The 26,419-nt window shown below is 44.4% G+C and overlaps 3 protein-coding genes across 10 annotated transcripts in view; 1 reads left to right on the forward strand and 2 right to left on the reverse strand.

Moving 5' to 3' along the window:
- LOC146673023 (NACHT, LRR and PYD domains-containing protein 3-like) overlaps positions 1-26,419 on the forward strand; it is a 505,210-nt gene that overhangs the window by 428,170 nt on the left and 50,621 nt on the right. The window lies entirely within an intron of this gene.
- On the reverse strand, positions 651-9,199 carry LOC146673048 (butyrophilin-like protein 2). Of its 3 annotated transcripts, none has more exons than XM_085401526.1 (7): positions 9,024-9,199; positions 8,542-8,890; positions 6,696-6,802; positions 6,040-6,354; positions 3,590-3,916; positions 1,236-1,562; positions 651-1,137 (listed from the first exon to the last, which is right to left on the reverse strand). In XM_085401526.1, the coding sequence occupies exons 1-7, from the start codon at positions 9,058-9,060 to the stop codon at positions 1,046-1,048; spliced, it is 1,554 nt and encodes a 517-aa protein (XP_085257652.1). In that variant the 5' UTR covers positions 9,061-9,199; the 3' UTR covers positions 651-1,045. The 3 variants fall into 3 exon arrangements, with proteins under 3 accessions (XP_085257652.1, XP_085257653.1, XP_085257654.1); XM_085401527.1 differs by having other exon boundaries at positions 652-1,137; positions 6,696-6,794; positions 8,543-8,890; XM_085401528.1 differs by having other exon boundaries at positions 655-1,137; positions 3,590-3,803; positions 6,242-6,354; positions 6,696-6,794; positions 8,543-8,890.
- LOC146673049 (butyrophilin-like protein 2) overlaps positions 22,462-26,419 on the reverse strand; it is a 31,937-nt gene continuing 27,979 nt past the window's right edge. For all 6 annotated transcript variants that reach the window (XM_085401458.1, XM_085401457.1, XM_085401460.1 and 3 more), the window contains 2 exons: positions 22,923-23,246; positions 22,462-22,788 (listed from right to left, as the gene is read on the reverse strand). In XM_085401458.1, coding sequence (XP_085257584.1) covers positions 22,697-22,788; positions 22,923-23,246 — 416 coding nt within the window. In that variant the 3' untranslated portion in view covers positions 22,462-22,696. The remainder of the gene's footprint in view (positions 22,789-22,922; positions 23,247-26,419) is intronic.

The raw sequence follows: 26,419 nt of genomic DNA on the forward strand, positions 1-26,419 counted from the left end.
TACGTTTATTATGTGTATTATTAGTGAGTGTCAGTGGTTTTATTAGTTTTACCTTTTTGTTTCTGCACAGCACTTTGGGCAAACCTTCTGTTTTTAAATGTGCTATATAAATACATTGGATTTGAAATGTTTAACCTCGTAGGACCTGGCATCCACGTATGTGGACATCACATTTTGGGTTGTCTAGACCAAAATACAAAATTTTGCTCTACTAGAACCTGATATTCACTTACAAGGACACCGCCACTGTAAAATTTTAGATTTCTGTAAAATTAAAAATTCATGTCCTCATATGTGGATCTCATTATTCTCAGAAACACAAATCATGTAAAATAAAAAATCTGGTAATTCTTTCTTTTTACATTTATCAGGTCCCAGTCAGCCCAAATAGCAAAGAGAAATTAAAATACCTGCCATAAAAGAGTTTGGGTCATAGTGCATTAATAATGAAGAACAAACAAAACAGGAACCAAAACCTTGCTCAGACAATACAAAATTCAGAGGCACATACAAAACGACACGGTTCCTCCAAGGCTGCAGCCCCTGAATTGGGATACAGCCCATGTTTAGTCCCTTGGCAGGTCAGATGACTCAGTCCAACATATAAAGACACACAAGAAAAGCCAGACAAGCAAAGACAAATCCAAACGATCCATCATCCTGAGTCAAAGTGATCACAGGTCTGCTTTGTTGGAGATGAGCCGTCAAAGTGGAACATGTGGACTGTTCCTTAATACTACCACTGTAGGCCACGCCCCTCTGGTCATGTGATCATGTAGTTTTTAGGAACGCTCCTCTTCCTCAGAGGATCCACCTGTGCTTCCTCTCCTCTCTCCTCCACCTGTTACAGTGAGGGAACGTCCTCCATGATGGAGGAGCTGCTGGAAAGTGCTGAGAGTTTCCTCCAGAGTGAGACCTCTGTCACAGTTCAGAGGATCTACGGCAGCAGAGACCTTCATGGACACTAAAAGTCTCAAACACACAACAACAACATCACACTGACTCCACTCTGACATCACTGATCAATAATCAAAGAACACACAGATCAAACTGATTGATCAGCCATCAGAGGAGTCGGATCAATGGAGCTGCTTCTGTTCCTGATGTCCCCTGTTTGATCCTGGACCTGAACTCTCCCTGCAGAGGAGACACAAGACAGTCAGAGACACACACACACACACACACACACACACACACACACACACACACACACACACACACACACACACACAAACCTTTGACTTTAAGCTGCACAGTTTTCCCTCTGATCCAGATGTTCTTCCTGTAGACGCCACATCTGTATTCTCCACTGTCTCTCTCTGTGGGCTGTTTCAGGGTCAGACTGAGGTCTCCAGTTTTCAGCAGGTCTTCATTCATCTTCGTTCGGTCTCTGTAATCCTGGTGCTGTTCTTCAGGCTGGTCAGAGCCGTTCTCATACACGTGAAGCTTGTGGTATGAACTCACCTCCCACCACTCCACTTTAGCATCTTCAGGCAGGTTTTGTGTGGTTTTGAAGGGCAGCTGGACAGACTCCGCCCCCTCCTCCACCTCCACCTGACACACTGAGAGGACAACAAACACAACATGAGCTGTACAAAGTGTGATTGGTGTTCAGAGCATCATGTGACTCTTGTTCTGCACTAAATGAAGCGATGGAGTGGCGCCTCCTTCAGGCAGAGAAACAGCTCATGGAGAGAAATAATTATTAGAGCAAAAACAAGAGTGGAGCTGCAAATAAGGCCGAGAGGAACGCTGCAGAAAACTGTTCATGTGTGAATTCATCACTTCATAGATTTCTTTGAGCACTAAAATCAGAGCTGCTTCTATTTCTAATATGACAGCTGTACATTAGAGCTGCAACACTTTAAATGTGAGCCATAAAAACATGATACTCTACAAGTGCATTCAGCTCTGACACTGTCACATCATGAAGGAGACGTGGAAATCACATTGTTACACAAATCAAAGTCAAATCAATTCTATTGATGGAATATTGTGTGATCAATAGACTGATCAGTTTCTAATCTGTCATCGATCAGCTGGAAATCCAGCATGTCAAACAGACAGGCAGCAGATTAGGACCAAACACAAACACATGGAGACTTTTTCTTCACAGCAGTTGCAGGTAAACTGCAGCAACAATGCGACTCAGATGTTTTAGCGAGCAAAGCGGCTGATGTGGAGTGAAGCCACGTTAATGACAACGTGTACAACCATTGGAGATGTGAGCAGGACAGACGGAACAACTGACGGAAAAAGTGTCTTTAAATTGTGTTGATAGGCCACGTAAAAGCAGAGTTATGATAAAAATATATGCAATGTTTGTTTGTTTTTCCTGAATAATATTGTTGTTTATTCACTGTGGGAAGAAACATTAAAAACTGTGTTTTATATGGAAAGCACTCTAAAGCACTCCGCCTGTGAGCAAAAACAAAACCAAAAAAACCCCACCCTTTCTATCGGTGGAAAAATGTACCACGTCGACCAATCAAACAATGATATGGCAACGTGGCATTTAGCTGATTAGGAAGGGGGAAGTTTTAGGAGTGACAGCGGTGTTTTGAGGTGTGAGAGATTTGCGATGTTTAGTGTAAATCCTGTGTAGTTAAAGTGTAGTGTAGTCAATAGTCTTGTTGTGTGAGGCAGAGGTTTATATAAAGAAGAAAAAGAAATTTGTGCTTTCAAAATTGGAGTTCAAGTTATTTTTACTTCCAATAGTGTTAACATGCTACACAGGTCATGTAAAAGTTGGGCTAAAGCACTTAATTAAAAGTTATCTAACATAAATGTAAATGCTGTAATTTGATTATTTTAATAAACCATGTAACTTGGATGGATTCAATGCTGGCGTGACCACAGTGCACACGTCTAAATGGTAAATGGCCTGTATTTGTATAGCGCTTTAATAGTCCCTAAGGATCCCAAAGCGCTTTACATATCCATTCACATACACATTCACACACACATTCACACACTGGTGATGGCAGCTACATTGTAGCCACAGCCACCCTGGGGCGCACTGACAGAGGCGAGGCTGCCGGACACTGGCGCCACCAGGCCCTCTGACCACCACCAGTAGGCAACGGGTGAAGTGTCTCGCCCAAGGACACAACGACCGGGACTGTCCAAGCCGGGGCTCGAACCGGCAACCTTCCGATTACAAGGCGAACTCTTCATCCAGCCACAAAGACCCCATGGGCTCCTCTGGATCATCACACTCAGCATTTTCACAATAAAAGCCTGATATTTATGGCTGCTCCACCCTGACATGTGACAACATCCAAATGACAGGATCAAAGTGTTTGAATGATCTCAGCAGCTTTAAAACTATTGATATTTATACATTTACATTGATTTGGACTAAACTAACAAAACGTTTGATCATTTCAACTCCATTTTAACAGTTTTCTAAGTCTATTCATTTAAACCCACAGTTTTATGAATAGACTGACATTTTTGGATTTTAGATAAAAGGAAATCAGAGAATTAATATTATTTGAATGAACTGAAAATAGGCTGAAACTAAAAGCTTTTAGAGAATAAACTCCCACATGACCTCTGACCTTCGACCTGTATCTAGAGCACTGACCTCTGACTTTCAGCTCCACTTGTTTCTTCAGCAGGACGTTTCCCTCCCTGCTGTAGACGGTGCAGGTGTAGGTGTAGTTGTCCCTCTCTGTGGGGTGTTTCAGGGTCAGACTGAGGTCTCCAGTTTTCAGCAGGTCTTCATTCATCTTCGTTCGGTCTCTGTAAACCTGGTGCTGTTCTTCATGCTGGTCAGGGCCGTTCTCATACACGTGGACCTTTGTGTATGAACTGATCTTCCACTCCACTTTAGCGTCTTCAGGCAGGTGAAGTGTGGTGTTGAAGGGCAGCTGGACAGACTCCACCCCTGAATCTACCTCCACCTGGGGGACTGAGAGGACAACAAAGCACAACATGAGCTTGGATGGAGACATTTGTGTTGACTCTAACAGGCTGAATGCTGCTGCTTCACTGGGAGCTCACTGTTAGATAGAAAGTGGTCAGTGTGAAGAGGAGACGCAGCAGAAAGATGAAGACTGACAGGAAGAAAGCAGTGAACAGACTGTTGGAGCTGCTGTTAGTGGGACAGGACTTTATTCAGTCTCTGAGGACCAGATTTGACTTGATGAAGCAGAGAAACACAGTCTGAGTGTTTCTGTCACACTCACTTCATCACACAGCTCAGTTTGACAACATGTGGAAGAATTTGATAGAAGCCTTCCTTTAGTAAAAGCACCAAGAAAACACCATGAAAACACCTCACTACACACAAAACTGCAGTACTGGCAAATTGTACATAAAGTATGAAAAGTCAAAGTACTTATTGTGCAGAAAAATGTTCCCATCAGTGTCTGTGGATCAATATTACTGCTGCACATGTTTAAGGCTGAGCTCATTTCAAATCCTTTCTATTGTGTTGAATCTGCAGTAATGCATCATATTCTATAAAATCATATGTTTGTAGTGGCTGTCCTGTGAGGACCACGTCTCTCTAAACAAACAGCTGTTAATGAGCTCACAAACACAGGCCTACAGCTGGATTTGAAAAAGTCCATTCAATAGAAAATCAACAGTCACAGCTGGATTCAAAGGCATGAGCTCTGCCCCACATCGCAAAATTGGGATAGCCCAGATCTGGCCCACACAAGGTGCACATGGCCCACATATCGCAAAGAATGACGGCCTTTTGGTGGCCCAGATCTGGTTTGCCAGATGTCAGCCTAATGTGTCCTTTAATCAAGCCATGTAATAACAACATGTGACTGAAAATGCAAAAGTAACATGACAAAACTCCTTTCAGACAGTGAATGACTGACTCTTATATACCACTTTTCTAGTCTCTCGGATTACTCAAAGTTCTTTGTACAACATGCCACAATAACCCAACCACACTCTTTCTCTAAACTGAGTGCTTCCTAACTACATTCATACACATTTACACTCTTGACATGCAGACAAGAGGAGCCACGGAACGAACCACTAACCTCCCGATCAGTACGTGATTTGCTCTACCTCCTGAGCGACAGCCTCCCAGTGGTAAACATGAGTGAACCGTCACTAGGTTTTGGATAAAGTGTACACTCACAAACCTGTCAAACCTTAATTTGAAATGTTGGCTACCATAGCAGTATAGTGCGCCCCAGGGCAGCTGTGGCTACAATGTAGCTTGCTATCGCCAGTGTGTGAATGTGTGTGTGAATGGGTGAATGACTGAATGTAGTGTAAAGCGCTTTGGGGTCCTATGGACTAGAAAAGCGCTATACAAATGCAGGCCATTTTATAGTATTGCAACATGGCATTTGCATCTTCTGACTAAAATAGGAACATAAATAGAGCCATTATTGCCAGACCTGGCCCACGGCTGGTTGACATAAAGGACAGTTAAAGTCCTTAAAAAGCTCAGAAATAAAGAGAAAGGTTGGTTACAGCAAAGAGAGGCACTGGCAGCCTTTAAGACACTAAACAAGAGAAACAGATCAGAGAACATCAGACTGAATAAGTGGAATAAAGTGAAACAGAGACAGCTCCCTAAGAATGGAGCTGTCAGAGGAAGAGAGCAGCAAACTGAAAGTCTCTGTTAGCTGCAGAGCTCTGAAACTTCACACAGCTTTGGATGATAACATGGAGAAAGGATGTGGAGATGTTCACACTTCTGCTAGAAATCATCTTCTAGTTATTGTGACTCAGATATGACTGATTATAGATGAGGACCAAAGAAGGTTGTTACTGAGATTTGTGCTGACTTAGCTTAGCCTGTGTTTTAGCCACATGCTAAACAAACACATGTTCAGAAACTAGAAGATGTTACCTTTCAGATGAAGTCTCACACATGAACTTTGCTCCTACAGTTCATCTGCTGAAGCTTTTACATTTGGCTGGAAATCAAATAAAAACCAAAACAGCCACAAACATCAGACATGCTAACACTGTGACATTATTGGATGGAGCCCACTGAGACTGAACCACCATCATCAGTCTGACCTCTGACCTTTGACCTGGATCTACAGCACTGACCTCTGACAGTAAGCACCACTTTTTTCTTCAGCAGGATGTTTCCATCCCTGCTGTAGACAGTGCAGGTGTAGGTGTCTTCCTCTGTGGGGTATTTCAGGGTCAGACTGAGGTCTCCAGGTAAGGTTCTCTTCATCTTTGCTAGGCCTTGATAATTCTTGTCCTGTTCTTCAAGCTGGTCAGAGCCATTCTTATACACGTGGACCTTCCTGTTGTTTGTGTCCTTCCACTCCACTTTAGCATCTTTAGGCAAGCAAACTGTGGTTTTGCAGATAATCTGGACAGACTCCACCCCTGAATCCACCTCCACCTTGTAAACTGAGAGGACAGCAGTACAACATGAGTTAATAGTTAATATTGATCTTCTCATAGCCTCCTCACAGTAAACCTATTCCTGTGCTTCAACTTAATTCAGCATTCGATTCCATGGTAAAATTGTCATTGCCAAGCAGATGATAGATAGATTTAGTGATGATGAAAGATGACACCAATCAGTTATTTAAACTAGAGGCTTTTCCTAAAGGCAGGTCTGAATGAACTGATTTTCTCCTAATACCTCCAGACAAAGCTGATGGTATTGTAATTGACTTTAAAAACCTCAGGAACATGGTGATTGATTAACCATCTGCATTATCGGTGGTGTGGTAGGAGACACTCACCTGACATGAAATACTGTCGGAAATAAAATAAAAGACCTCCAGAAACCACAAGAAGAACCAGGAGAACCAGGAGAACTTTGGCCCAGGATGGAAACCATTCTGTGGAGAAACACAAGGAACAACATGACCTCCACCTTGCTACCCTCCGCGAATCGCTGCCTTATCGTGGTGCAGGGATTTGTGTGTCTCAGGGATCCCAGGGGCTATTTGTCCGGGGGTGTTTGACCTCTAGCAGGGTCTCCCATGGGAAGTTCCTGGGTTAGGGACCAGTTGAAGAGATATTCAGAAGACCTTTATGAGGAAACTATTGAGGCAATAGTTAAACTAGCCTAAGATAGGGTTACCAGGGCCCCACCTTGGAGCCAGGACCGGGGAGGGTGTCCAAGGGCGAGTGTCTGCCCATGCCCCCTTCTCAGGCTGTGCCCGGCTGGACCTCCATGGGGTCCAGCCGGGCACAGCCTGAAGAGGGGACATGGGCCCATCCTCCTGCGGGCCCACTACCCACAGGAGGCGTTGTAGGGGTTGGTTGCATTGTGTGTCATGTGGCAGCCAGAAACAGAGGCCCTGGTGGACTGATCTCCGGCTACCAAGACTGACAATTGGGACATGGAATGTCACCTTTCTGGTGGGGCATGATTGGGAGGAACGGGCTCCCTGATCTGAACCAGAGTGGTGCTCTTTTATTGGACTTCTGTGCAAACCACAGTTTAGCCAGTGCGAACACCATGCTCTAGGCTGCAGGTCGATGAACGATTTTGTAATCATATCAGCAGACCTGCAGTCATATGTTTTAGACACTCAGGTAAAGAGAGGGGCTGAGCTGTCAACTTTTCACCACCTAGTGGTGAGTTGGATCAGGTGACGGGGCAGGACACTGGACAGACGCAGCACGCCCAAACGTATAGTGAGGGTGCGCTCGGAACACCTAGCAGAGGACCCAGTCTGCAACACCTACAACCCACACTTCCGGCAGAACTTCAACAGCATTCGGAGTCCGAATGGACCATATTTCAGCATCTCCATTGCTGAAGCTGCTGCACTGAGCTGCGGCCTCAAGGTGGTTGGTGCCTGTCGTCGTGGTAACCCCCAAACCAAATGGTGGACACCAGAGGTGATGGGAGCCACCAGGCTGAAGAAGAAGTTTTTTTGAATTTTTATGAAGGGGACCGGAGGTGTCTTCCAACCATTGCTACTGGCCATTCGATCCCTATACAACCGTTACAAGAGCTTGGTCTATATAGCTGACAATAAGTTGGACTCATTTTTGGTGGATGATGGCAGCTCCGCCAGGGCTGCCCTTTGTCACCGATTCTGTTCCTAATTTTTATGGACAGAATTTCTAGGTGTAGCCAAGTGGCATAAAGCGTTGACTTAGGTGGTCTCAGAATGTCATCTCTGCTTTTCGCAGATGATGTGGTTCTGTTGGCTTCGTTGGGTGATGGCCTCCAGCTTGTACTGGAACGGTACACAGCCGAGTGTGAAGCGGAGGAGGATCAGCACCTCCAAATCTGAGGCCATGGTCCTCAGCCAGAAAAGTGTGGAGAGCCCACTCCGGGTCAGGGACGAGTTCCTGCCCCAAGTGTTAAGTGTTTCGGGCCTTGTTCACGAGTGATGGAAGAAGAGATCAACAGACAGATTGGTGCTGCGGCTGCAGTGATGTGGACGCTGAATGAATGGATGGATGGACAACGTGACCTTTGACTTCTGACTGAATGAAATTCATACATTTAATGAATAGGGCTATACTTCAGTCAAAGACTCAACTGCTTTTATTCTGACAGTGTTAAAATAATAAAGCTTTATCTAAGTGATGTCAGATGAATCTACAGCAGGTGTTTGTTGCTGACCTTTGACCTCCAACTGTACATCTGTCACTGTCCTTCGTCCTCCTGTCCTCTTGTCTCTGATGGAGCAGGTGTAGGTGGCACTGTCAGACAGTTGGAGGCTAGTCAGGGTCAGGCTGAGGTCTCCAGTTTCCAGAGCGTCAGTCTTCATGGATGTTCGGCCACTGTAAAGCTGGTTTTGATCTTTCAGTTCGTCTCCTTGAAGCTGACGCTGGTGGACGGTGGGAGGACTGAGGTCGGAGCGACTCCACACCACGGAGGGGTCAGTCAGATCAAAAGTGTCAAACTCACAGGGCAGGATAAACGAGTCCCCCTCATACAGCTCCACAGCATCTGAGGCATGCTGGGAAACTGAGGACACACAGACAGAGACTCCATGTGTCACTTTGAAGTTAAAGATCAAGATGCTGCACTTCAACACATTAAAGAGAGAGAGATGAAAGAAAAGCTGATGATGAGAGCAGAGAGAGGAAGGTGTACTTACCGTGCAGGAGCATCACAAACACCACAAACATCTTCATGTTCCTGTCAAACTCAGAGACTCTTTAAAAGCCCTTCAGGACATCAGCTCACAGCAGCTTCACTTTCCTCTGCTGATCATCTACTGACACTCTCACACTGCTTCACTGTCACAGCTCAGAGTTCAGCTTCACACTTTGTTAAAGCACATCTGTGGAATGAAGTCCGGCCGGCCACAGATCACTTCTGAGGAAAGAGGAGGACGTTCAGCCTCCTCGTAGTGTGACTGCTCCAGGTTCACAGCGACACACAGAAAGCTCTACGCTCACATGACCGTCATTTACAACCAGCCCAGAGCAACTTTATGAATCGAGCACAATAAAACTGAAACTTGAAGCTTTGGTGCTTCACTGAGTTTATGTTAGCATGGATGCTACACACTGCACACACCAACATGAAGCTTCACTCTGTGCTGTACATCAGTGTTTGTGGGATTAATGTGGTGATTTCAGCCTGAGCCAGAACCTTTTTAATCACGGGTCACAGACTCCTGTGATTTCAGACTCTTTGTGGAAACACTGAACACACCTTTGACCTCCACCAACACAAACAGCTGCACTAAGAAACAAACAGCGCCTGATATATATGGATGTGATTAATCTGACAGACCATTATTGTTTCAAAGACCAACAAAACTCACTGAAACTGTGCGTTTGCACAAAGGCTGAAATGTACATGTGTGTTATTATTTCAGATTCTTGCACTGAGCTCTAAATCTGTCATTAAAGTGTTCACATGTAAACCAGGCTGTTTGTATCACTGCACACTTTACTCAGAAACACATGCAGACACATTCTTCTGCAAATGAAAGAAGAAAACAGAAGTGGTGCTTTATGTTTATCTCAGCTCTACAATCAGGAACGACAGAGCAATAAAGGACAAAGGATCCCAGCAGGAAGAAGAAATGATTAACTACACATGAAATCAAACACTGTGAACTCTGAACTCTGGACTTCAGATCAGAAATAGATGAAGGTTTTATGACAGAAATGAAACTGTGGCAGAGTGTGGTCTGTGGTGCTGCTGCAGGGGAAGAGGACGAACCTGAGCGGCATCCACATTCATGCCTCACCAACTTTTAAAAAAGTGACCTGAGACCTGATACCTGAGACCTGATACCTGAGACCTGATACCTGAGACCTAAGACCTGACACCTATTGAACCCGGTTCTTTTATTCTTCTAACTGGACAGAGAAGATGCGACTCAGTGTGGTCAAAGCTTTTCAATCATTCTTTTTATTTATTCATTTCCCGAAAAGGAGATGTGCACGGTGCTAAGCATCTGCAGATCTGAAGCATTACAGGCCGGATGTGTATAATATAGTCTGCTCCCTCCTCGGAACCATGGTTCCGAATAGGTAGATATCTTCAGCACTCAGGCTCACCCAAGCCCAAACTTCTCGTTGAGAAATGGGTGTCAATTGCATTTAGGGACCAGTTGATCCAATCCATAATTCCTGTTTTAGGTTTTAGTGAACAGACTGTGAGAGAGTGTTCCAGGGAAAATACAAAAAAAACCACGAGACTAGACAAGGACATAAGCAGGGAAGATAAGGGAGAGGAGAAAAAGTGCGTCCGCCACCTCGGAATGCCAAAGCTAACTGTTCATGTGTCCAATAGCAGAGGGGAAGATACTGTTCTTATGGCGAGAGGTTCTGGTGCGAATGGACCGGAGCCTCCTGCCTGAGGGGAGCAGGTCAAACAGACTGTGTCCAGGGTGAGAAGGGTCAGCTGAGATCCGAGCTGCACGCCCCAGTGTCCTGGAGGTGTACAGGTCCTGCAGAGATGGGAGTCTGCAGCCAATCACCTTCTCAGCAGAGCGCACAACACGCTGCAGTCTCTGTTTGTCCCTGATAGTGGCTCCAGCGTACCACACGGTGATGGAGGAGGTGAGGATGGACTCGATGATTGCAGTGTAGAACTGCATCATCGTCCGTGTTGGCAGGTTGAATTTCTTCAGCTGCCTCAGGAAGTACATCCTCTGCTGGGCTTTCTTAATGACGGAGGTGATGGTGGTACCCAGGAAGCGGAATGAGTCCACAGAGGTGATGGGGGTGTCAGTCAGGATGATGGGGGGAGTGGGGCTGTGTGCTTCCTGAAGTCCACAATAATCTCCACTGTCTTCTGGGCATTCAGCACCAGGTTGTTGTGGCTGCACCAGGACACCAGACATTCAACCTCCCTCCTGTAGGCAGACTCATCCCCGTCCGAGATGAGTCCAATAACGGTGGTGTCATCTGCAAACTTGATTAGCTTGACAGACTGGTGGGTGGAGGTGCAGCAGTTGGTGTACAGGGAGAAGAGCAGAGGAGAAAGAACACAGCCCTGAGGGGAGCTGGTGCTGATGGTCCGGGAGTCCAAGAAATTCTTTGGCTCTCAGCGAAGGCGGTCGCACTTTTCTCCTCTCCTCCTCACCCTTATCTTCCCTGCTTAGCCTCTATGTCCTTGTCTGTTTCGTGTGCATTACTTTCCCTGGAATAGACTCACACGGTCGTTCTCTAAAACCTAAAAGAGAATTATGGATTTGATCAACTGGTCTCTGAATGCTATTGACACCCTTTTCTCAACGAGAAGTCTGGGCTCGGGAGAGCCTGAGTGCCCTGGAGGGACTTTCCCTGCCGGATACACGATGGACGGGTGACACGCACACACACACACACTTACACTGATAAGCACTCACTCATCCCCCTCCCTTTCCAACGCCTTCGATGCTTGTGCCCTACCGGGGAAGATAGCAGTCAACTGGACCAGCACAGATGCTGCAGGACCGGATGCGCTGTCTACGCCGGCTCTCTCTTACCCTTTACCCGCCCCTGTTGCTTGTCTCGTGTTTCTATGGTGTATTGATAGTCATGTGCTTTTTGTGCTGAGGTGTCTTTTCTGTTATCAAACTGTTCTCCCACTAGGAGCTCAGTCTGAGTGGAGTTTTTTTTTCTCCTCCTCTTACCTCATGTAGTGTATTTTCGTTGTTTTTTTCCTATCAGCCTACCTTCTGACATGTCTGCCCAATGTGATGTTTGTGTAAAGTTGGTCAGAAGGTTCCTTTGTGAGTGCGCATGCGCCATTAGCGTGCTGCCTGCTGTAACCCCTAATTTCCCTCGGGATGAATAAAGTATTCTGATTCTGATTCTGATTCCCAGCCTCACATGCTGCTTCCTGTCCGTCAGGAAGTCAGTGATCCACCGGCAGATGGGATCAGGCACATTCATCTGGGAAAGCTTGCCTTGGAGATGGTCTGGAAGGATGGTGTTGAAGGCAGAGCTGAAGTCCACAAACAGGATCCTGGCGTAGGTTCCTGGGGAGTCTCAATACGCGGACGAGCTCCCAAAATGTTGAGGATCAAATATTGAGAAGAGACACACAAACAACACTGATCCAGGAGGGTTAGGTCAAACAATGATTTTAATGAATACACGCATGGAGAGAGGATCACTGCACTCAGACAGCATCGATCTCTGTCTAACAATGCACAAGCAGATGTTTTATACCATCAGGGTTTAAATTTAATGACGCCCCTTCAACGTCAAACAGATACAATACATACATAGGTTTCAAAACCACAAACGTTCCGTAAACGATTTTAACAAAGTTCAAAAGAGCACCTTCTTTGCCTCCACGCCAGGTGCTTCCGGTGGCTCATCTCGCCCTCGCTTCTCCAAAACCTCGAGCCATGCTCTGCAACAAACTTAGCAATTCTGCACGCACAAAAATGCAGTGACAAGCAAATATCTGAACTCTCACCTAGAACATAGCCTACCTACAGTGTATGCAGGTGTGTGCAGGTGTGTGTGTGTGTGTGTGTGTGTGTGTGTGTGTGTGTGTGTGTGTGTGTGTGTGTGTGTGTGTGTGTGTGTGTGTGTGTGTGTGTGTGTGTGTGTGTGTCCTGACCTCACAATGAATAACCTGGTTATTCAAATAGCATCCCACAGCTCCTCAAAGTAACTTACACTTAGACTCTGCTTTAGTTTCACTTTCACAAACAAGCTCAAAAGCCTGCAGTTTCCTGTCTACTTTGCAGAGTGTACTCAGAGTTAGGCCCTTCTTTTATAACCCAACAGAATCAGCACATGCACATTTAAGATTATAACAAGCATTGGTCAGAAGGTTCCTTTGTAAGTGCGCATGCGCCATTAGCGTGCTGCCTGCTGTAACCCTAATTTCCCTCGGGATGAATAAAGTATTCTGATTCTGATTCTGATTCAAAAGCATTTAAGATTATCGATTCAACTCAACAGTTTAAAGTGGTTATAACTGCACCTGTAATAAAGGCTAATTGGGTACCAATATGTTTAAACATCTGAATGCAATATCAATATTAATTATTAATGCAATGGTAATGATGATTATTAACAATAGCAGCAAAATATTTCTCTAATCCCCACAAGATGCTGCAGGATGAAGTGTAGGGCCATGTTGATGGCGTCGTCTACAGACCTGTTGGCTCTGTATGCAAACTGCAGGGGGTCCAGGAGGGGGGCCGTGAGGGTCTTGAGGTAGAAGAGAACCAGGTGCTTAAATGACTTCATGACCACAGATGTCAGAGCCACGGGTCTGTAGTCATTTAGTCCAGTGATCCTTGGTTTCTTGGGGACAGGGATTATGGTAGAGGACTTGAAGCAGGCAGGCACATGACATGCCTGCAGTGAGGAGTTGAAAATGCCAGAAAACACTGGGGCCAGCTCGTTTGCACAGTGTCTGAGGGTGGCAGGAGACACACCGTCTGGGCCGGGAGCTTTTCGAGCATTCAGACTCTTAAACTGCTTCCTCACACCTGCTTCATGAATATGAATCTGCTTCATGAATATGAAGCAGATGTATATACTGCAATATACAGTTTATGTAATGCACTGACCTGCAAAAAACAAAAATAATCAGACAATAAGCACTAAGAAAAGTACATTTATCCTAACACACCTGAGACCTGACAACTTTTTTCCTGAAACCTGAGGATGTCCTAAAATGTACACCGTACTTGAGGCTAAGTCACAAGAATGGAAACACTTTGGAAAATGACTCCCTGTTGCTGGAAACTTGCTTAGTCATATAACTGGAGGAGACAAACATAACCACTTGGGGGCGCCACAGTGACACAACGTAGGGCTCCGCTGGCACAGGTGTGACTGACTTAAAGGCAGTAAAGAGTGTGTGGGCTGTCTGCCGGTGGTTGTGATGTATTAAACACAGCAGACAAATACTGCAGGTCAGACAGGATGGTGAGAAAACAACATGAGATGGGGCAATCGTGGCTCAGGGGGTTGGGAATCGCATCTGTAACCGGAAGGTCGTCGGTTCGATCCCTGGGCTCTCTGTCCTGGTCGTTGTGTCCCTGGGCAAGACACTTAACCCTACTTGCCTACTGGTGTTGGCCAGAGGGGCCGATGGCGCGATATGGCAGCCTGGCTTCTGTCAGTCTGCCCCAGGGCAGCTGTGGCTACAACTGTAGCTGCCTCCACCAGTGTGTGAATGTGAGAGTGAATGAATAGTGGCATTGTAAAGCGCTTTGGGTGCCTTGAAAAGTGCTATATAAATCCAATCCATTATTATTAATCATAATGAAGCAGTTCATTTTCAATTTGTAGATTCAAGCTGCTCTTCGTATTTTGTCCACTGGATGTCACCAAAGAGCACTGTGTTGTAAAGCTTCCAGCAAGCTTCAGAACACTTAATTTGCAAATTACCAGACTCCACCATGTTTCTGTCATGGGATGTACAATAACCCAAACACAGAAGTAAACAAAGCAAACTTTAATTTGGCTGATGACAGAATCCAGAATCTCGGAGTCCATTCAAAGAAACAGCAAACTAAATCCAGCAAACTCAGCAGGAAACACACAAAGACCAACAACAGCACTGAGTCAAAGACTGTGTCCAAATCCAGGTGTATGCTGAGGAAATATGAATGATGCTGATAGGATGAGCAAAAGCTCAGAAATACATTCAAAGTTCTTCACTGTGACATTTTGAGGCAGTTTGTGGATCTGCAGCTACACTACATGAACATCTGTGTGAGGCTCATGAGTTAAAGGCAAACAAGAAGTAGAATCCAGACTGAGGCTGGTTTCTCACTGAGTCACAACATCGGTTTTCTATAAAACAACATGAGAAACACAGAAAAAACAGTGTGAAATAAACTATTCTCCTGTTTGAAAGCAGAAGGTGAGGAAAAGAAGGGAGGCTCTGGTGCCGTCCTAGAGATCAGTGAGACTTGAGCTGGATCCCTTCTGTGGGAGGAAGCATCCTCTGTACAGAGTCTGTGTTGATGAATGTCTGTGAGCAGGAAGTTCAATACAGATAGAATACAGCTAAAGTAGGATAACTCCATATCACACCCTCATATTCATCTTAATAAGCAAAGACCTGATCCCTGAAGTGGATCATCATCACTGCTGTTTGGACATCAGATTTCAGACACATGATGGCAAGAAGAAGAAATCACATCACAGAGTCTGCAGAGTCGTGTCTGCAACACACAGACACACAACTGACTTCTTCAAGCTTCTGGAAACGTACATTAACTGCAGCACGACGACCGCACCAAGGTCATCGTCCAGCATCCGCTCAGAGCCCATACAGCATGTCGGTATCTCTGTCCAATCAGTGAGGCGCTCTAACATCACCCACCAATCACACCTGTACAAAGATAAAGTCCAATAAACACAGCGAGTGACCGAGTCTTCAGGAAAAAGGTGGACACAGTGCAGAGACCAGATTTTCAGCCAAATATCTAAATTAACTGTAAATTCATTGGCGAATGGGAAAAAAAAAATTCACGTATAAAGCCTAAATCTAATAGAGGACTAAATCACTCAAAGTTTCCTGACCTGACACCAAAAATTAGGACTCAAAAATACTTGTTTATGGGGTTTTACGTCTAATACCATCTTTGCTGTTATTTCTCCCTTGGAGCTAAGAGCATGAGGGATCACTGAGGTTTGATCAGGAGGAAGGTATATCATAAAACACTGGCGCCGGGAGTCCATCGGTCTACCTAAACAAAGGGCTCTTATAATCAAACAGATAAAGATTTGGTGTCGTCCCATACTACATATCAGAAAAAGAAGGTACGACCTCTCTCATGACCTTAGGACATGTTTCTAAGTACAAATGACAATCCTAAAATATCACTCTGACAGTAGCTTACTGTCCAATAAAGCAATATAGTAGGAAACATAAATATATGGACTGTCTATGGATAATAAAAGGTCTGCAAAATGCATGTAAAAAGAAAAATACACTTCAGCTCTCTAAGAAAGAGAACTGAAGATGCTGAAATTAGATATAAAATATATAAAAATATATATATATTTTTTATATATTTTCATATATATATAAAAAAATATATTAAAAAATATATATTAAGATATAATAAGGACTAAGAAGCAATTAGATAATAGAAATAATATTAAATGTTTATGGGAAAAACTGAACAGTGTTATAAAACGTGGGGCTACACTAAACAACTATCCCAATTATTTCATTGATAATGACCATGAAGAATAAAATATGAATGTTGTGGCAAATAGTCTCAATGAATTCTTTGTAACTGCTGTACCAAATTTAGCAAGAACAATCAAAACACATCTGCATTTATCTCTATGAAAGCCAAAGAAGAGGCCACGCCCACAAACACTGTGACAGAAGAGCCTAAAAACAGATGTTAGCCCACATCTGTGCTCCGACACAGCTGGGAGAATGACGTGTGGATAATAAAGTTTACTTGACTGTCACATGATTCATGCCAAACCTTTAACCTTCACAGTTTGTGTGTTAGTTTGAAGTTCGACACATCAGAGTTTCACTCATTAAAAAGCACATGTTGATATTCTGCTTCTCAAACTTGTCCATCTCTGTTTCTTCTTCTTTTTCTCTCACAGCTTGGTCTTCTTTCTTCTTCCATCTCCATCAGGCTGCTCTCTCCACCTCACACTGACTCCACCCACCCCTTCCTCCTTAAGCTGTCAGACAGCAGCAATTATTAGAAGATTGTGGAAATCCATATTGTCACTACAATGCTTTTCTTGTCACGTCAAATCCAGAAATGGGTATTTATATTAAAGATGTGAGTGTGAAGGTGGAGTGTGGGAACTTGTCAGCACGTCTGCTTTCACAACAGGGTCATTCAGATCCACAGAAGAGTCCTCCAGATTTCCTGCGATCTTCACTTCCTGCCTCTTTACTACAGACACACAAAGAGGTGTTGTGTGTCTGTTCTGATCAATGGTCATGAGAATTTGCATATTAATGATCAAGGATCTGACCTCCCAGCCCATTGTTCCTTCAGTGGTGCTAGTTTCAGACTGAAGAAGTCACCTGGATGAGTGACGCAACATTTCTCTCACTGAAAGCACTACGTCCGGATGAACAGAGATGAGATGAGATGAGATAGCCTTTATTTGTCAGTTGCAGGTCTTTTGCCCACAACCGAGATGACAGACCTTGCCGACCGTACATACAATACAAACATCAGATTGGGGAGACAGGTCAGGCCAGGTAGTGAGGAAAAAAAAAACATTGAAATGTGCAACACAAAAGGATAATACAGGAATGCACAGGTATCAACACACCATAACACAATAAACACAGACAAGCAACACGAGAAAGAGTTCCAGAATCAACAGAATCAACTTTTGGGGATTTACTTATCTGGATGATTGAGCAAGCATCAAGACATTCCTGATGGATTTCACATGGTGGTGTTTGAGTCCATCCACAGGAGGAGACACTGAATTTAAAGAGCAGATTGATCTACTCGTTAAATGTATTCCTATATACGTATTTCGATATGGGCAATTTCTGTCAAAATGACAAATGATGAAAAGCTGCAGCTTGGACAGACGGGAGGCTCAGCCAAACTGTTCCACAGAAGAAAAAACCCAGATAATCTCCACTTTGTATATTAATAACAGCAAATATCAGATTCTCCTCTATCAGGCTGTGGAAAAAGGCATAGGTGACCCACTCTGGGGTCCTCGGGATGTCACCTATAGGTGATTTGTTCTATGCTTGCTGATCGAAATCAGGGAACCAAGAAAAGGAACCAGGAGGATCAAGGATGTGTAAATCTTGCACTCTAAAGTCTTGGAGAAGGAGGTACCAATTGGACTGTTTCCCCCACTACTGAACTCACAGGTGAGACACCTGCAGCTTTACTGACACCCAGTGGACACAGCAGGAAACTGCAGCAGCTCAGTAAGTAATTCAAGTGTTTACTCGGGGCTGCTGTGGCTCGTTAAAAATTCTGAAATTCAAATAAATGAAGGTCTTCAAATGTCTCATATTTATCCAAAATCATGAAATGGAAGTTTTTTAAGACAAAGAAAAAATGAAGCCAAGAAGAATTTTCTCAGTCAGTTTTTCAAGTTTCAGGTCACTCGCTCAGCGTCTTTCCTCTTATCACCGCTGACAGTGGCGGTCCTAGCCTGTTTGGCACCCTGGGCAAACACTGCTTTTAATTTTGCACTCCAGTATGAACACCCATCCCCAACTCAAGGATCACCACAACATAACCTAATAGACCTACACCTTAGTTCACAGATTCACTTTGTCTAGGGTTTATTTCTGGGTTTTCACACAACCCAGGATTCAAATCATGAACACATAATGGGCTTGGATTTACAACATAATGAATGAAATGTGCTCTTTTTGGACGCAGCCGGCCCCTCCCCTTTCAACACGTTGTGTGTGAGACTTTAAATAGTCAAACTGTAAATTATACATTCTCATGGATCCCTTTACCCCGAGTCCTAAAGTGTATATTTATTTTCCCTACTCTTCTTATATTTATTGTTTGTTTACTTGCACTGCTGTAACTGGAGCCTCGTCTCTCTATATGCTGGACTGTAGCGGAGATGACAATAAAGTTTACTTTGACTTCAGCAGCGAGCAGGCACGCGGAGGGCTCTCACGCTCACGTTTTGCGTGTAGAATTTCAAAAACGCATCGGTGCAAATTATAAGTCTGTATCATGATGTCTGGTGTTTTTGTGTTTGTTTGTTTTTATTTTGCGAGTTGGTTGCTGCTCCAGCCAGCCAGAGACTCCCCCGCCGCCCCGCCCTCTCCTTGCTATGCCGCAAGCAGCAGGCGCACCTCGCGAACGGATCTGCGCCTATGCCATCCCCAAAAATGCGCGGGCATGACGTCGGGGGGGCATGAGTACGAGCATTTTTGGTTTTTGCTGATGCCCGTGATGCCGCCCCCCACCACGATGCCGCGCAGGGCAACCGCCCGTATAAAAAAAAGACTGCTACTGACTGCTGATCAGACACATTTATTTGAAGATGCAGTTAGCGGCTGACAGTGTGATGATGCTCATTAGATCTGATCTTTGTATCTGGATATATTTGACAGGGACAGTGTTCACGTTCATGGACATCAGGATAAAATCAGAAGATGGAAACCTGCCAGATTTGAGCTAAACTGCTCATTTCCATGTGTAGTCCCTGGGCAGGTCACATGACTATCCAACATACAAAGACACACAGACACACAAGAAAAGCCAGAGAAGCAAAGACAAATCCAAACAATCCATCATACTGAGTCAAAGTGATCACAGGTCTGCTTTGTTGGAGCCTTCAAAGTGGAACATGTGGACTGTTCCTTTATTACTACCAAGGCTGTTAGGACACGTCACTATGCACAAAATGGCGTCAATATTCTTACTCACCATCTACAGAGGCAGGGGTTTACGACACCAACTCTCTGCCATCTATAATCCAGTTTTGAGATCCCTCCCCAGACGCCTTAACGCCCACTCACATCCTGGGCCATCTGATCTCAGGAACTCGCATGATAAGGTGCGGCCAGGTTTCACAATGAGCTCACCCGAAACCCTGGCTGATTGGGACCCACACTCGCGTTCACACCTTGGCTCAGGCGATTAGAGGATCATCAGGGGGTCCTTTGTCCCTCTGCGGGTGGAAACTCCCACTAGGTTTAAATCTGGGACTCCCCAAGTCCAGACGCTTTTCTTTGCAAGCTCCTTTGACTCTAATAACTAACCTTATGAAAAATAGAAAGTTCAACATCAGTAACACCATGCTAGCTAGTACCCAGTATGAAAAATATAAACCTGGTTTATATCTGACCCAAATAGACTGCAGGTCATACCTTCTCACCTGAAGTTCAATTCACCTGACACCCGGACCGGCGGCCGCCTCGGGTCTCTGCTCCTCCTGCCTCCCCTTTCCCTCATCCACCTGCTGGCCTCCACCACTTGCTAATGTTACTGAATCTGTGGAAGCTCCGCGATAGCCACCACCAAACAACTGAGTTATTTTTACACATCTGCCTTCATCTGGCCAATCCACCACCTTTCATTGTTTATACAGTTACAAAAAACAAAACATCTGCCCACTGAGTCCAGCTCTGTCTGCATATGTGTTTAGTAGTAATTTGTTTTTGCAGCTAGCAAAACAACAGTTATCGTCATATTGGAATCCTGACTTCTCTGATGAGGCTAACTGTCATGATCAACGAGGCGAGCCGTGTGGAACATTTTAAAGGACCCAAGATGCAGGCATAAGTAGTGATGGGACGTTCTGTATCGAGGCTTCGGAGCTTGTGTCGAGTAATGGAGGGGGCGTTTCCACGATGCGCGTATCGAGGCTTGCTTCATTTATGGGAGGAGCTGAAAATGATGACGTCCGAAGCCTCGCTGCCCGGCTGTACCACGTGACTGGTTCATGAAGTGGTTCGAACTTTGCTGCGAGATATGACAGCGATATAAACCCCTCAGACTTCATTCAAAAATGTGGGTGTTTGATGGAGAGTTGCGGTTAGTGAGAGTTTGGAGACAGTTTGGAGAGAGTTTGGAGGTTTATGAGAGTGAGGAGAGAAAGTCAGGAGAGAATGGAGCCAGCTAAGAAGAGGAGGATGTCCTCCCCTGTGTGGGAACATTTTGATCTTATTCCTCCCAACAAGGTATGTAAATTTCTACAGAAGATGTATTGTCATGATACTGATGGTGCAATACAATTTATGTTAAGCTGTCTGTACTTTTGTACAAGGTGAAGTGTTTGCTATGTGCCAGGGAGCTGGGATATAACAACAACACCTCATCCATGCTTAGGCACTACAGAGCTTTGCATGAGAATAAGGGGGACACCGATTGTGGAGCAAGACCAGGTGAGCCATCAAATGCCATGATAATATAGCATGCAGTAATGTTACTAAATGATATAACAATATTATACAACTGTTATAAGTTACGTATGTGATATTTATATTTGTGCTTTATCTTTATTGTCTTTCCTCAGGAGAACAATCTCAAATAGATGAAGACCTGGTCAGCATGGTGATTGAGGACTCCCAGCCATTTAGCATTGTGGAGGACAAAGGATTCAAAAGATGTGTTAAATCATTAAATCCTAGCTATGTTCTCCCCACTAAAAAGGCCATAAAAGCAGTGAAAATTTAGTTTTTACAGAATAAAATGTGAACAGGCAGGACTGAGGCCTCAGTGTGTAGCTGTCCATACCTCAACGTTACAAAAGCACAACTACTGTCCACACCCCAACCACACCTCACCTCACAGTAAATGATCATTTCCATTTCAAGCATTTCCAAATAATCATTTCCCATACTGCCACTATAAATATACACAGTATACTGCCATCACTACAATATACATGTTTTACACACTCCTTTTGTTGTTGACATTTACAGGCTGTGTGCAAAATGCCACACTCTTCAAATTCATGCCAGCTATTATTTTTACGTCCAGTAGGTGTCCTGCTAGAGCAAATGAAGCTTCATGAAGCTTCGCGTTGGGGTGAACCAATTGGATGAAAAGCTTCAGTGCTTCATGGGGCTTCATCTGCCCATCACTAGGCATAAGTGATGTGAGTGGGCTTTTATTGAAGAGGAATACAAACAGAAAAGGCAAAGGTGTGGACAGAAACTAAGCAAAACCTAAACTGGAGAAAGCTAACAAAACAGACCTGAAATGGCGACGCAGGGAGATGCAGGGACTGGCCACAGATGACAGCGGGAGATAATGCATACAAACCAGCAATAGACAGGAGAACACATAGGGTTTAAATACACACAGCAGTAATCAAGGAATGAGAGACAGGAGGGGAACACACCTGGAAGAAATGAGAGCTGACGGGACAGGGGAAACATAACCTGAACACACTGACATGAGACAGAGACCTTCAGAATAAAACAGGAAACTCACAGACACAGAACCAGTCAAGACACTGAACTTGACAGACAAATTCACAAACAGACGATGTGACACCATAGACAGACAGAGGAAACACAGAAGTGGGAGCAGTCATAGAACAAAAACCCTAACAAATGGCAAACCTTAACAAAAGATATAACAGAATAAACAAGAACATAGAATAATATAAAGAAACACAAAACACTGAGTCGTCACACTCAGGACACTAACCAGAACGCTGTTTGCTCGAGTGCGACATCATTCCCATGTCCCTGTTCCAATTTCCAAGGTGAGTCGAACACACAACACACAAAGTAACGAGTAACGACACTAATATCTAAATATCTAAATCCCAGTAAATATTAATGCGTTCCTGATTTTGGCTTTGATAACTAGTTACTGTAACGTGCTACTTAATAACACGTTAGTCCCTACACTGGAAATTAGTGATCAATAATCAAAGAACACACAGATCAAACTGATTGATCAGCCATCAGAGGAGTCGGATCAATGGAGCTGCTTCTGTTCCTGATGTCCCCTGTTTGATGCTGGACCTGAACTCTCCCTGCAGAGGAGACACAAGACAGTCAGAGACACACACACACACACACACACACACACACACACACACACACACACACACACACACACACACGCACACACACACACACACACACACACACACACACACACACAAACCTTTGACTATGAGCATGACGGTTTTGTATCTCGAGATGTTCTTGCTGTAGACTCTACAGCTGTATCTCCCACTGTCCCATTGTGTGGGCTGTTTCAGGGTCAGACTGAGGTCTCCAGTTTTCAGCAGGTCTTCATTCATCTTTGTTCGGTCTCTGTAGACCTGGTGCTGTTCTTCAGGCTGGTCAGAGCCGTTCTCATATAGGTGGACCATTTTGACTGGATCATAATGTCGCCACTTCACCCCAACAACTTCAGGCAGGTTTTGTGTGGTTTTGAAGGGCAGCTGGACAGACTCCGCCCCCTCCTCCACCTCCACCTGACAGTCTGAGAGGACAACAAACACAACATGAGCTGTACAAAGTGTGATTGGTGTTCAGAGCAGCATCATGTGACTCTTGTTCTGCACTAAATGAAGCGATGGAGTGGCGCCTCCTTCAGGCAGAGAAACAGCTCATGGAGAGAAATAATTATTAGAGCAAAAACAAGAGTGGAGCTGCAAATAAGGCCGAGAGGAACGCTGCAGAAAACTGTTCATGTGTGAATTCATAACTTCATAGATTTCTTTGAGCACTAAAATCAGAGCTGCTTCTATTTCTAATATGACAGCTGTACATTAGAGCTGCAACACTTTAAATGTGAGCCATAAAAACATGATACTCTACAAGTGCATTCAGCTCTGACACTGTCACATCATGAAGGAGACGTGGAAATCACTTTGTTACACAAATCAAAGTCAAATCAGTTCTATTGATGGAATATTGTGTGATCAATAGACTGATCAGTTTCTAATCTGTCATCGATCAGCTGGAAATCCAGCATGTCAAACAGACAGGCAGCAGATTAGGACCAAACACAAACACAGTGAGACTTTTTCTTCACAGCAGTTGCAGGTAAACTGCAGCAACAATGCGACTCAGACAGTTTCTGTGTAACTGCAGGGCTTCCTGCGCTGCTGTTAGTCAGACACGGATCAACAGGTTGTGGATAGAAAGCAGATTCCTTCAGCAGAGGATCCATATCACACGTGAAGCATGTCGTCGGGAAACAATCAGTGAAAATGGGACACTTTGAGCCTCAAACTCTGAACATGACCTGCTGCAGACCAGCTGATGTGTTCAGTTACCATGGTGAGGAATTTCACAATAAAGGAGGCGTGCGCTCTGTCTTTTCCCGGCCCGACGCTCTGGGACATTTTAGACAAGTTTCCTGGCAGAATACGATCCCGTCCGGAGGCCGACACCATCCTTATTCACATGGGCACCAACCGGACTCCAAACAGCGCTCCCACTTCCTCAAACTGGACTTTGTGTGTCTTTGTGAGGCTGTGAAACAAGCCCACCGTAGTGTTTGTATCTGCGGCCCCACTCCCACCTGTGGCCGTGGGGCGTTTGGGCGGCTGCTCGGCCTCCACACCTGGCTCTCCTCTGTGTGTGACTCCCACAGCCTGGGCTTTAGAGACAACTTCAATGTTTTCTGGGACAGGAGGCATCTTTCTGCAGCAGATGGGCTCCACTTCAACCAATCAGGAGCCAGATCCTCTCTGCTAACATATCACATGGAGTCCAGCAGGAAACAGTCCATCAAGTACCTGTCCACACCTGCCCACACCTGCTGACCGCTCCGTCACTGACTGACGTCCCCCAGGTCCTAGTCCCTATCACCTCAGTTCCACTCTAAACACTAATACATGTTCAGCTGGACTCGGAGCCTCTGGAGACATTTTGGATGTTCCAGTCATAATAACTAACAGGACAGTTTGTGCAAGGTGGAGGAAATCTGCTGCATCATCCCACTGATGAAGCATTCAGCTCCACGCTACAGTTTCTCTGCTGCCTCCACCCACCTTGGTTCACTTTGCTCTTCTTAATGTTGGAGCTCTGAATAGTCAGGCTTTTATTCTGAAGGATTTTACAACTTCCCATCAGCTTGATTTGATGTTTTGCACATAAACATGCTGCTTGCTAAAGTAAATTTATTTCTCTCCGTTAATTCATTCTAATAAGCACAGCCCAGAGCTCTTTGGAGCTCAGTGGAGCGTCTTTGAAATCCTGCAAGTTCTCATCAGATTACGGCATCGAGTGAGGAACGTCTTCACTTTCTAAACTTTCTGAAGGATCAAAAGAATGAGAGGAAATCCAAAACAGCAGCTCCTGATTCTTTTCTTGATGTCCCCGACCCCAGCCACCATATCTGATCTTCTTTTGTGCCAGTCTCTGTGGAGGAGCTTTGAAGGACTGTGGCACAACTGAAACGCTCATCAAGCTGTGTAGATATGATTCTACTCCATTGAAAAACAAACAATAAAAGCAATTCTAAAACGTTCTGGAAGCCAGTGTAAACAGGCCAAGACTGGGGAAATATGGCGGCGTTTATATATGCCTGTGAAGAGTTGGGCTGCAACATTCTGAACTAGCTGAAGACGAGAGAGCAGAACCAGGCTGACACCAAAAATAAAGAATGTTACAGTAATAAAGAACTTTCTCGAAGTCAGCAGACGACAAATTGTTCTTAATCTTATCAACAACCGTAAGCTGGAAGAAGTTGAATTTATTTGTTTCTCATATGAAAAACCACCATCAGAGAACACTCAGATTTTTTTTACAAAGGGAATTCTGGACTTTTCCAGAGGGGCAAGGTCACCCTTAAGGGTCAGAAGGTCCAAATAGTAAAATTTTTTTTTTGTTCATTTACATTCAAAACATTTAATGTCATCAAGGAAGTCTAGCAAAAAAGAGTCTCTTGATGTATGCTCAATCATCTAGGAAAGTAAACCCTAAAAAGTTGATTCTGTTCATCTCATGTACCCTTAGGCCACCACCTGGAAATCCTATGATTCACTGTGTCAAATGCCGCACTCAGATCTACAGGGAGTGCAGAATTATTAGGCAAGTTGTATTTTTGAGGAATAATTTTATTATTGAACAACAACCATGTTCTCAATGAACCCAAAAAACTCATTAATATCAAAGCTGAATGTTTTTGGAAGTAGTTTTTAGTTTTAGCTATTTTAGGGGGATATCTGTGTGTGCAGGTGACTATTACTGTGCAGAATTATTAGGCAACTTAACAAAAAACAAATATATACCCATTTCAACTATTTATTTTTACCAGTGAAACCAATATAACATCTCCACATTCACAAATATACATTTCTGACATTCAAAAACAAAACAAAAACAAATCAGCGACCAATATAGCCACCTTTCTTTGCAAGGACACTCAAAAGCCTGCCATCCATGGATTCTGTCAGTGTTTTGATCTGTTCACCATCAACATTGCGTGCAGCAGCAACCACAGCCTCCCAGACACTGTTCAGAGAGGTGTACTGTTTTCCCTCCTTGTAAATCTCACATTTGATGATGGACCACAGGTTCTCAATGGGGTTCAGATCAGGTGAACAAGGAGGCCATGTCATTAGTTTTTCTTCTTTTATACCCTTTCTTGCCAGCCACGCTGTGGAGTACTTGGACGCGTGTGATGGAGCATTGTCCTGCATG

The sequence above is a fragment of the Rhamphochromis longiceps genome, linkage group LG3, assembly GCF_057381845.1.
Source record: "Rhamphochromis longiceps isolate RC_006_pf linkage group LG3, R_longiceps_female_GT1.1, whole genome shotgun sequence".
In the NCBI taxonomy this organism is placed as follows: domain Eukaryota; kingdom Metazoa; phylum Chordata; class Actinopteri; order Cichliformes; family Cichlidae; genus Rhamphochromis; species Rhamphochromis longiceps.

What these genes read in the sequence shown, in the direction of transcription:
- LOC146673048 (XM_085401526.1), bottom strand. Translation starts at nt 9,060, where the DNA reads ATGAAGATGTTTGTGGTGTTTGTGATGCTCCTGCACG. An exon ending in AGTGGTGCTTACTGTCAGAG is followed by an intron (nt 3,917 to 6,039) that starts GTCAGTGCTGTA and finishes TTGTCCTCTCAG; the next exon opens with TCCCCCAGGTGGAGGTAGAT. An exon ending in TGTGCAGCTTAAAGTCAAAG is followed by an intron (nt 1,138 to 1,235) that starts GTTTGTGTGTGT and finishes TCTCCTCTGCAG; the next exon opens with GGAGAGTTCAGGTCCAGGAT.